This window comes from Amia ocellicauda, chromosome 17 (assembly GCF_036373705.1).
Source record: "Amia ocellicauda isolate fAmiCal2 chromosome 17, fAmiCal2.hap1, whole genome shotgun sequence".
Lineage (NCBI taxonomy): Eukaryota > Metazoa > Chordata > Actinopteri > Amiiformes > Amiidae > Amia > Amia ocellicauda.
In genome coordinates, this window is record NC_089866.1 from 1,202,501 (window position 1) to 1,213,338 (window position 10,838).

The 10,838-nt window shown below is 46.1% G+C and overlaps 1 protein-coding gene across 1 annotated transcript; it reads right to left on the reverse strand.

Annotated features, from left to right (window-relative positions):
• Nucleotides 1-6,624: 6,624 nt before the first annotated feature.
• Nucleotides 6,625-10,520, reverse strand: LOC136712997 (paired mesoderm homeobox protein 2B). Its single transcript, XM_066689884.1, has 3 exons — nucleotides 9,549-10,520; nucleotides 8,710-8,867; nucleotides 6,625-7,800 (listed from the first exon to the last, which is right to left on the reverse strand). Exons 1-3 carry the CDS (start codon nucleotides 9,787-9,789, stop codon nucleotides 7,351-7,353), a joined length of 849 nt encoding a protein of 282 aa, XP_066545981.1. The 5' UTR covers nucleotides 9,790-10,520; the 3' UTR covers nucleotides 6,625-7,350.
• Between the last annotated feature and the right edge of the window lie 318 nt (nucleotides 10,521-10,838).

Genomic DNA, 10,838 nt, shown 5'->3' on the forward strand with positions numbered 1-10,838 from the left:
ATGACTTCCTTTATTTTTCTGTGCTGAGATATGTTTGGACATACTCGAGTATTCAAATAAAACACATGACTGCTGGTATCTAGATAAGGCAGCTGAATCATCGCAAACTTGTGTATTATTGGTACAGTAGAGCCAATTGGGAAAAAAGACAACAAGTAAAACTCACCCACAGCGCAGAACTGAAGCCCTAATGGACTATGACTGCGCTGGTTAATATAAACCTCCAGATACTCCAATTCTGCCACAAATACTTCAAAATAGTTGCCAAATAATTGGTCACATGTGTTACAAAGGGAATTGAATTGAATCAAAAACTATGGTTGGCACAATAACTATAATAAGGGTATCTAGAAGGCATTGTGTGTGTGTGTGTGTGTGTGTGTGTGTTTGTCAGTAGTAAATGACTGAGTTTAAATAAGCAGCAACATTAATGAAACACTGAGATATTTAGCACATTCTGAAACTATAGATGTTAATGATGATGAGACTATATGATTTGCATTAATGTATGGGAAGATTGTGCAAGCAGGAGAAATATAATTATGCATTTATTATAAACAGTGTCTCCTTTCATGGGCAGATTAATTCAGATGGGTGAAGTATTTATACATTTTATTTCTAAAACAGCTCGACTTCAAGGATATAAGCTTATACTGTATTTTTCTTCATTTATGTGTGTGAAGACAACCATTGCAATTCAATCTTTGCAATGAACCCATTACTTTATAAGCAAAATGTGTCTCCGTTTATCTATGCTAATGAGGATATTGGTTTATCTATGCTAATGAAGACACTGACCTAAATACAAATCTTTTAATTGGGTTCATTTTTATTTCAGCCTGGGAAACTAATCTTTCTTTCCAGGTTAACAGTATTAGAAAAGAAGAGACGGTAATAACTCCGCACAGCGCAAACAAAGTCCGCTTTTAACAGAGCTTTTAAAATGAACAATTGCGTTCAAACGGAGTGAAACATGGCTATTGTGCTTTCAGATGCATCTGAAGAATGGCCTGGTTTGTAGGATCACTCTTCAGAGGGGCTGAAGCGATTTGTTATTTCTGGACACATCGTCTCATGTTTCCCCTTAAATAAATTGATAGCATTGGAGAAAGGTCATCATATAGAAGCAGGCCCCCTGAGACAGTAGTAGTAGTAGTAGTAGTAGTAGTAGTAGTAGTAGTATAATTAGTAGTAGTAGAAATAGTATGAGTAGATGAAATCTATTAAGACCATGATCTCTGAATGTGAAAGTAAAAGTGAACAGTTTTATCTCGAAGATTCTCCCTGGTTAATGGTCAAACCATATATGTAATCATGATAACTGCCAAGTCTATCAATAAACACATTAACATCCATATTAATAGCAAAGATCTATAGGTAGAGAGATATAGCTATATGGCTGTATAAAGTGCGTCTTACTCATACTCATACACAAACCAGAACCTCAGTATCACATGTACAACTGTGTGGAGGTGTTTAGATGTTAGGAACTGCTATTGAATTCAAAACAGATGTGTGGAAATCGATAACCACCGACCTGTGGTATAAGCTTTGGGAAATCTAAAACTACACTAAATTAATTCATCTCTTCTATAAAGACAGTAATTTAGTACCTTCCTAGTGCCAGTCCCTGAGACACAGGAAATGAAGGTATCCCTTCTGTAAGGAAGCTGGATGTCCAAGTGAAGTAGAAAAATATGAATCAGATCCCAGGGGACTGTGGATATACAATATCTCTTTAACACAGTGTGATGTTGACTGTGGGGTTAATGTGTTAGTCAGGCGCTGGCTGGGACCGCAGTGTGGATCCGGACGGCTCTGCAATGACCACAACAAAGCGCTCGGACAACAGAAGAGCGGTGAGAGAAAAATATATTTAAAAGTGCAGTTCTGTGTCTCGGCACGGCCAGCAAATCAACCCGACAAACAGTATAAAACAGGCCGAGCCTCGAACGCTCTTGTGCAATTACTAAACATCCCACCACACTGGCAGCTTCTTGCACCGAAAATCGCAGAAGGCTTCATCATGTGTTCCCAGACTCCTCGTTTAAAGAAGAAGTGCAGAGTTCCTTCTTTTGTGTGTTTGTCTGACCTACAGCTGAAATACAAACCTTGAGCTGTGGCATTTCTGCGCTTGTTTTATTCATGGATGAGGTCGTGTGTGGCTGCCTGTAACTTTAGAGCTGCATGCTTTTCAGGTGTCAGGAGACTGGTGCATTGTGGGTCAGGGTTTGCATGCTCATGATGGACAGACAACACGGAGGACTCGGATGGTTAAACACTAGAAGCGTCTGCATATTTTCTGACGAAACTAAATGGTTAAATATTGTGTCTGTGTATGTGTTAACAAATGATTTGGGGGAAATCAGCATTTGGATCGAACACAGGGAAATTATAGTATTTCCAAATCTGACAGAACTAGCGGTAGGTTTTTGGATTTCCCAGAAGCTGCCGACTCCCGGCCCACGCCGAGTGCCTCAGTTCACATGGTTAATTTGCTCACTTATAAAGTCCTGGCACCGAACGAGCCTCTGAATCCCCAAAACATTCAGGCTAAATCCAGCAGCTGTTTTTAATTGCGAGAAACAGAAACGGATAACATGACTGTCAACCCCTTGGATGCCTTGCTCAATTGAAAATATGAGCTTTAACTCTCTCTGCACAGACACCCAGCTCAGAGACAGCCTCTTACACAGTGTTTCAGCCGTAATCCCCACTACTCTCTGGTACTAGTATTGAACTCATGGTTTTCCCTCTGTCTCTTGTGCGCTGTAATGCTCTCCTTCTCTATTCTAACTATCATGTTTATTATTCGGCTAATGCAGTTCAGCTGAGGTGACATAAAGATAAAGATGAATTAAAAAGAGTAAAATGCAGATCCGTGGAAATATACAGTACTTGTTCACAAGAATTGACTGTACAGTAGTCAGTGTGTTTATGCAGAACGCATCCACAGTCTGCCCACAGCAACAACAACCCAAAACCAAAGTCCCGCAGATAAACCGTAACACCAGAGTTAAATACAAACCGTAAGAAAACACCCCAAGACTAAATATACACATCCGGAGCGAAGCAGCGGAATTATCCTTTTAACTGAACAGGCAAGAGATTATACAAATAATGCCCATATATACTCTCAGGCCCAGTATAGAAATACACAGAACACACACCAAAAATAACCCATTCTGTTGTGAGAATAACTCTGAAACACAGCTACATTTGAAGGCAGGGGCACGTCCTGTCACATCCACACCAAGGAAACCAGAAAACCAGTTTTTGCCGTGTGTGTAACTGAGCCCCATGCTGTGTGTGTCAGGCTGCGTTCCAGGATAAGGGTGCCAAGGACTTGTAAACACAGGGCTGTAAACTCAGACCACTGAAATAAACAAATTAAGGGATAAATAAGAACATAAGACAGTGTCCATTAATAACTAAGTGATCAAGGATCCTATCCAGTATGTTTTTGAATGTTCCCAAATTGTCTCTTCAGCCACATCGCTGGGGAGTTTGTTCAGATTGTGACGCCTCTCTGTGTGAAGAAGTGTCTCCTGTTTTCTGTCTTGAATGCCTTGAAGCCCAATTTCCATTTGTGTCCCGGGTGCGTGTGTCCCTGCTGATCTGGAAAAGCTCCTCTGGTTTGATGTGGTCGATGCCTTTCATGATGTTGAAGACTTGGATCAAGTCCCCACGTAGTCTCCTCTGTTCCAGGGTGAAAAGGTTCAGGTCCTCAGTCTCTCAGTAGGACATTCCCTTCAGACCTGGAATAAGTCTGGTTGCTCTCCTCTGAACTGCCTCTAGAGCAGCGATATCTTTCTTGAAGTGTGCAGCCCAGAACTGTCCACAGTATCCAGATGAGCTCTAACTAGTGCATTGTACAGTCTGAACATCACTGCCCTTGTTCTCAATTCTACACTTTTGACAATATACCCTAGCATTGTGTTTGCCTTTTTTATTGCTTCCCCACATTGTTTAATTCAAATCAAGGAATTGATTGATTAAACCTTCCTTGCCAGCGCTGGGGTGAGTTGTTTCATGTTGTATTACCCAGAGAGGGAGCTCTTTCATCAGAAACAGTGTTATCACTCGACACTGTTGTTGGCCTCACAATGTGCTGCAATCGGCATCAGATAAGACGTCTGGAGACCAGCTGGCCGTCTCAAAGTTTAAGTGCTGTGACAAGCCAAGTTTGAAAGAACATCTTTGCAAAAATTAATATTGTCACGTTGTTGTGTTATTATATTGCAAACAAAGGGGTGACGGTGGAAAAAAGAGTGAACAAGCATCCAATTTTGCTGCACTCATCTCTAAACACACCATTACCACTTACTTGTGCGTTCGCTATCTGGGTTAATAGTTTTAATCGAAAGTGATGTAAAAGTCCGGTCAGATCTGTCCACAGGGTCGCTCAGCCCTGCTGGCTCATGTGACACTTACACACGGGAGCAGACAGAGAACATGGAGAGGCCCGGCTGCTGAAACAGGGCTCATGTTTTCTAAAGGCACAACCCCCCGGCCTGGAATCCCCTGATCCCCAGCGGAAATGCTGTGACTCACGAGATCAGAATGTGTCGACATGAAACTGCTGTCGTTAGTGCTGTAGGAAGGAGCCGCCGTTCCGGCCCCCCAGAAACCCCCGACACACAGATGCCATAAACCTCTGGAAATGCCACATCTGGAAAGAATCACTCGGCTCTGTCCAAACAGCTCTGTCGGTTTTCAAGCCGCCAACGCGCTGCCGTGTTCGCAGTGTTTGTTTACGGCCTGTTGAGTGTCCGGGCCAGCAAGTAACCTTTAAAATCGCTTATTTATCTCTGCTTAATAATTTGTGTGTAGTTTACATACTATACGACATTTACAACTGAGGCAGAACTGACATTTCTCATTAACATCAACAAATCAATAAAATAGTTTCTCAGAAGTCTGTGTTTTTATTGATGCCGAGGGGAAAACAGTGCCCATGACTTCTCCTTTACTGTAATTTCCTCCTGTTCTCGGCATGTGACCCCTATGATTGCAGGAAGGGGATCAGGCAGATGGCAGCAGAGGTCCTCGACAACCAACTTCCTGACGCTGCAGTGGTGCCAAGGGGCGGGACGGGGGACAGAGGCGTGGCGCTGGTGTCAGAGGCTAATTATTGAAAAGACTAATAGACCAGGTGATTTAATTAGGTATTCCAGAACTCATCTTATGGAAGATTGACTCTGGAATGCAAGCTGAGAAAATGAGGTTTGTTTTCTTCACCGCAGGAATGAAGGGTTTACACTCACACGGACACGATCACGGTGTCAGGGCCTCGTCTGGACGTGCCGAACGTGTGAGGAGGTGTGAGATGGGTGCATCACGGCCGATACCGAGACACGCCAGGGAGAGAAATAAACTAAAGAGTGTGAAACCACTAGAGGGGCACACCAAGGTCATGAGCTCCTGGAAGAGGGACAGATTTAGTCATGAAAACTCACAGAATAACACGGATGAGGATCCCCAAGGACAGACGCTAGGGGACCCACCAACACTGGCATGACATCACTGATCGCAACGCTCCGTGTGAGTGTGGTGCGTTTATGGTCAGGGTGGAAGAAATAAGTTGTTGAGCAACAGCAGCACCTTGTGGAGAAATACGAGTAAAACACACGAGGCCTGAAGCTGCTGCCCTGCTCTCCTGTTTGTGTTTGTTCACACTGTGTTATCTAGTTCCTGTTTGGGCTGGTTTCTGGGTGTTTGCCTATATTGACAGTGAACATGAATAAATGAGTTTATTGCTCACATTAATTTGACAGCGTTACCCGAAGGCAGCAACCTTGTTGATATTGGACCCCAGAGATTTCCTGCCACATTCAGAATAAACACATTTCTTATGGATAACATCATGAAGAGGGATAGTTACTCAAAGACAAAATGGGTGTTTGTGTTTTCTGTGAGCTAAAAAGCATCTCCGCTGATTACAAAATCAGACAAAACAGTGTCCGTGAAGAACGGCAATATTATTTCCCCCTTGTTTTCTTCATAAATAAACATAAGAGTTACAATTGAAATATATAACAAATATATAACCAAATACTTCTAATTTAAACAGGTTTAGTTTGTTTCTTTACTTCAGTGTCTTAACATCATGTTCCTGGGATGCCAGTCCTTTCTGTGCATGTGTTATAATCTTGATCAGTGAAATCGAGCTTGATGTTTTGTTTTTGCATCACAGCGATTTCCAGGGGACATTTCTGCAAAACTATACATTGAAGCAAATAAACGGGGCTTAACAGCAAACCGCACATGGACAGAGTGACCCGAAACAGAGCGATTCCAGATATTGCCCTTGCTAAACCAAGGACGTGGGGAAAAATGTGTTTTCTAAACAAGCCGTGTTATTTCTGGAATTTCCTCAATTCATTTTCTCCAAATAAAGCTGAGAACTGAGAAAACTAGATGAGAAAGTCGTTCGGTTCAGCCCGTGTCAGGTTTGATTGTCAGTGTGATGAATATTAAGTTACAAAACAGAGAAACAGTAGTTCTGTACGTGTTCCAAAATTAAATTAACCAATATTTGACTTGCAGAGGCAGAGACAATGCGTGTTTTCCTTGGACAGAGAAGACAAAGTATTGGTGTTCGTACAAGAACTGCAACCTGAGCACAGACATAATTAATTTATCAATACAGAGACAAACATGTAGCGCAGACAAAGCAACAGCGCTTACAGACACACAACATGACAGCATCAGCAGTATAAAATACATTTAATTTACAATAAAATACACAGTATAGTCTATAGTCTAGGACGCAAAGAATGTGTTTTACAGTTTATACAGGAGGGTTAAAGACACATATTGAGGTGGTATTTTAAAGCACATTTGCTTCTTAAGGCCCTCCTTGGCTGGTGAGCATCTGCAGGGTTAGCGTCTCTATACAGCTCTGCCAGCTGAGGGCGGCTCTGGACTCTGGACTGTCTGCACTCTGTGCTTTGAAACTCTCAACCCGAACACATTGGTGGTTTTACACAGAATCTCTGTTAAAAAGCAACATCCTCTTCTTTGGTAAAGCTTCAAAAAAGTGTTTAAGTGATTAAGGCAAGCGTGATACGTGTTCGTGGGGAGCTGCACACACATCAGATTGAGCGATGGGTTGACTGGTCTTTGGCTTCAGTCTTCTGGCTTCAAAAGCTCTTTGTCAGCGAAGTGTTTCTAACGGTGCCACTGGATGCTGTGGCTCCAGCGGCGGATTCAGTCACGCAGATCAAGAGAGAAGTCCGGAAGTCTCCTCTCTGTGCCCCCTCTTCTGTGTGTTTGAGAGTTGTGGTGGTGAGGAGAGGAGACATCTTGAAGGGGAGGTGCGGATAGAGAGGTTGTGCTCCGTCTCCGTCAGTCGCTCTCAGTTCCAGCGGGAGAGGGGACTGGGGAGGGCGAGGGCGAGGACTGGGCTTCGGGCCCGGCGGGTTTCGCAGCGCCGCTCTGGATCTCGGCCTCGTGCTCCCGAGCCTTGGCCCTCAGCTTGGCGATGCTGCAGAAGCGCACCTCCTCAGCACTGGGCCGCCCCTCTCTCTCTGACGGCCCCTGGACCACAGTCTGGAATGGGGCGGCGACCAGGGCGGGCTGGCCCCTCGGCAGGGACCCGGGCCAGGGGTAGCCGGCCGTGTCCGCCTTGCCATCCGAGCGCTCGCTGTCTGAGCTCTCCGGGTCCGGTGACCCCCGGCTAGACTTGTCGTTGACAGCGGCCGCCTCCTCGCCCTCCTTCCCAGGGGAGCTCTCCGGCCCCCTGCCCTTCAGCTTCATCTGCCTCCGCATCTTGGCTCTCCGGTTCTGAAACCACACCTGGACCCACAAGAAAACAAGGCCAAAAAGGCACAGGCATGGTTAATCTGCTGAGAATAAAGGCTTTGGTTTATTCCTGGGGTGGAGGGGCACAGTGGGTCGCACGTGTGTGAGAGACACGCAACAATAAAGAAGTGCTATAAAATGACAGACTGGGGTTCCTCATTTCTCACTCTTAAGAAAACCATGCTTTGTCTTAATTGATTTCTAGGGAGGACGGTGTGAGTGTAACGCATTTCAGAGACTGGGCGATGGCGGGTCGTGTTCAACCCACACAATACCTCTGCATGCAAGAGCGACCGCGCTGTAATTAATTAATTACACAGCGAGCCGTGTTGACTTGTCTCCGGGCCCAGTAAGGCATGCAGGCGGATGGATGATTGTTTTGTACTAAAGCGAGCCAGACAGCTTGTGAAACAGACACACACACACACACACACACAAAAACAGTGGCGTGCACAGACATTTTGGGGGGCATGGGCTCAAGACAAAAAAGGGCACGGAGGTGATGGTGACGAAGTGCAGTCCGGGGGAGTAGGGGAGCCGCAGAAGTGCGGTCCGGGGGGCAGGTGCTCAGGAAAAAGGGCACTTTGGAAGACTAATGGAAAAAGGGCATGTGCTCTGCACAGGTTGAGCCCTACCTGTACACGTGTCTGCACACAAACACACACAAACACACACACAAGCAGCCAAGGGCTTCCTCTGCCCAGGTTCGCCTGCTATACTGTAGCAGCTTCGAAGGGGGCCGAAATATACAAAGAAGGATTTAAAAACAACAAAACTAAAAACACTGAAACGCTGGGTCTGATAGGTATGTGTGTGTGTGGCGGCCAGAGGGCAATACTGAAGTGGACCGCATTGGGGAGGTTTGGTCCCAGGAGGTCTGGGGGGCAGCGGCGCTTTGCTCACCTGCACTCGGGCCTCGATGAGGTCCAGTCTGAGGGCCAGCGCCTCCCTCATGAAGATGTCGGGGTAGTGCGTCGTCTCGAAGGCCTTCTCCAGCTCCTCCAGCTGCCAGCCGCTGTAGTTGGCCCTCGCCCGGCGCTGCTTCACCGGCCGAGACTCGTCTGCAGATTAAGAGCAATGGTTACAGCACCGGAAATCAGGGGCGAGGGGGTCAGACGCAGCGCTGGAATTGTTCTGGATTGGATCATTAGCGATGCACTCGTTAACTCCCATTTCAGAGCTTTTAGAGGAATTGTGGTAGTGATAAATAGGTATTTGTGCAAAGGCAGCATTTTCCTTGTAAATCACAGTGCTCTCACCTGTGTGGTTTACGGAGGGAAACCTATGCAATTGAGTAAACACTTCAGGTAGAACATACTGCCTCCAATACGTAACAAAGAGGTTTGCGTGGGTTTAATATCAGGCGAAACCTGTTTTGAGTTCATATGCAAAACTTAGGCCACTGAAATTTCAAAATGACATTTATTAATCATTAGAACAGAAATGTGTCTCTATTGGTTTAGTTTTCACAGTGAAATCTGGTCACATTTTCATACAATTCATTATTTATAAGTATCTGCCTCGATTCTCTTTATTCTTAAAGGTCATTTGGTCATTTATTTATTAAAGTCCCAGTCAGATGTTGGCTCCCCCAGCACACAGACACACACAGACACCAGACAAACCACACAGACACCTGGGAGAACCTGCAAGACTCACATCCACAGCCTGACTTCTACTTACGAAAGCCTGGAGCAAATACACAGCGACTCTGATCCCTGTATAACCTGTATAACTCTCACCTGAGTACTCTGTGATCCCCACCAGCCCTGCCGCCTGCGTGGCCAGGATCAGAGCCTGCTTGCAGGGCTCGGGCTGCAGGTAGCTCTGCAGGATCTCGTAGCTGAGCACCGGGCCGGGCAGCAGCAGGCTGGAGAGCCGCGGGGAGCCCAGCCGGGCGGGGAATGCCGGGTAGAAGTGAGCCGGAGACGAGGGGAAGACGCCGGGAGACAGGGCAGACATCAGCTGCCCCGGGCTGAACATGTTGCTTGTGGAGACCTGTCACTGCAGAGCCCCGGGGGCCACAGGGGGAGGACAAGAAAACAAACAGAGCCAAAGAAAACTAAACAAAAAGAATAGGAGAAAAGCCCCCTGCGTCCAGGCAAGTGGCAAAAACAGGAGCACGGAGCGAGCAGGCAAATTAGACACCGATACAGAGCTCAGAGGTGAAATGTAATACAGGTACGCTATCACTTCAGGCAGCGAGGGGCGAGAGGGCTCCTTCTGGCTGCGGCCCCAGACTGGCACAGTGCAGATAAGACAGGACCAGTGAGAACCGGTGCATCCCAAAACCTGCCCGAGGGTCTTGCTCAAATAAAACAGAAAGAGCACAAAAATAAATTAAAATGAAAGCTGCAAGAAATGTAAAAAGAAATCCACAGAAGAAAGCAAGGTTACAGCAGGACGGCACATCCTTCCGCACAGGTAACAGAGATAACTGGGCTCAGCTGGGAGAGGAGATAGCCCAGTTCTACTGGAGAGGTTGCCACCCCCCCAGCCAGGTGTGCACCTCCCTGCTCCTTACCTGCCCGTGTCTATGATCCCGGTCCCTCCCTCTCCGCTCGTCCCATGGGAGTCTTAGGGGGAGAAAAAAAGCTTCAAAGAAACTCTTCAATCAACTGCAAAGTATGAATCTGATCAGGGAGCCGAGATTGAGTTTCTGAGCAAATACTCCCTCTAATGCATCGTCCCCGCTGACCCGAGGAGCGCCGAGGCCCCAGCACAGGTTTCTGAGAGAAGCGCAGCATCCGATATGTGAAAACGCTGCTAAAAAAACAGAAGTCTTACCTGCAGAGGATCAAAACAAGTGAGATCCCTGTTGTGAAAAGACTGAACATTATCCGAGTGCCTGAACCAGCTCGGGGGGGACGGGACTTTGCAGAGGTGTTCAGAGTGTTTACTTTGAACAAGTCAGGACAATTATTTATAGTTTTCATCATCAGCACATGAGAACCGCTTGTGTCTTTATGTGCTCTTCGAAGTGTTTTGATGGACAGGTATCAGTTTGTTCAAAGTGCATCTCAATCTTTGCA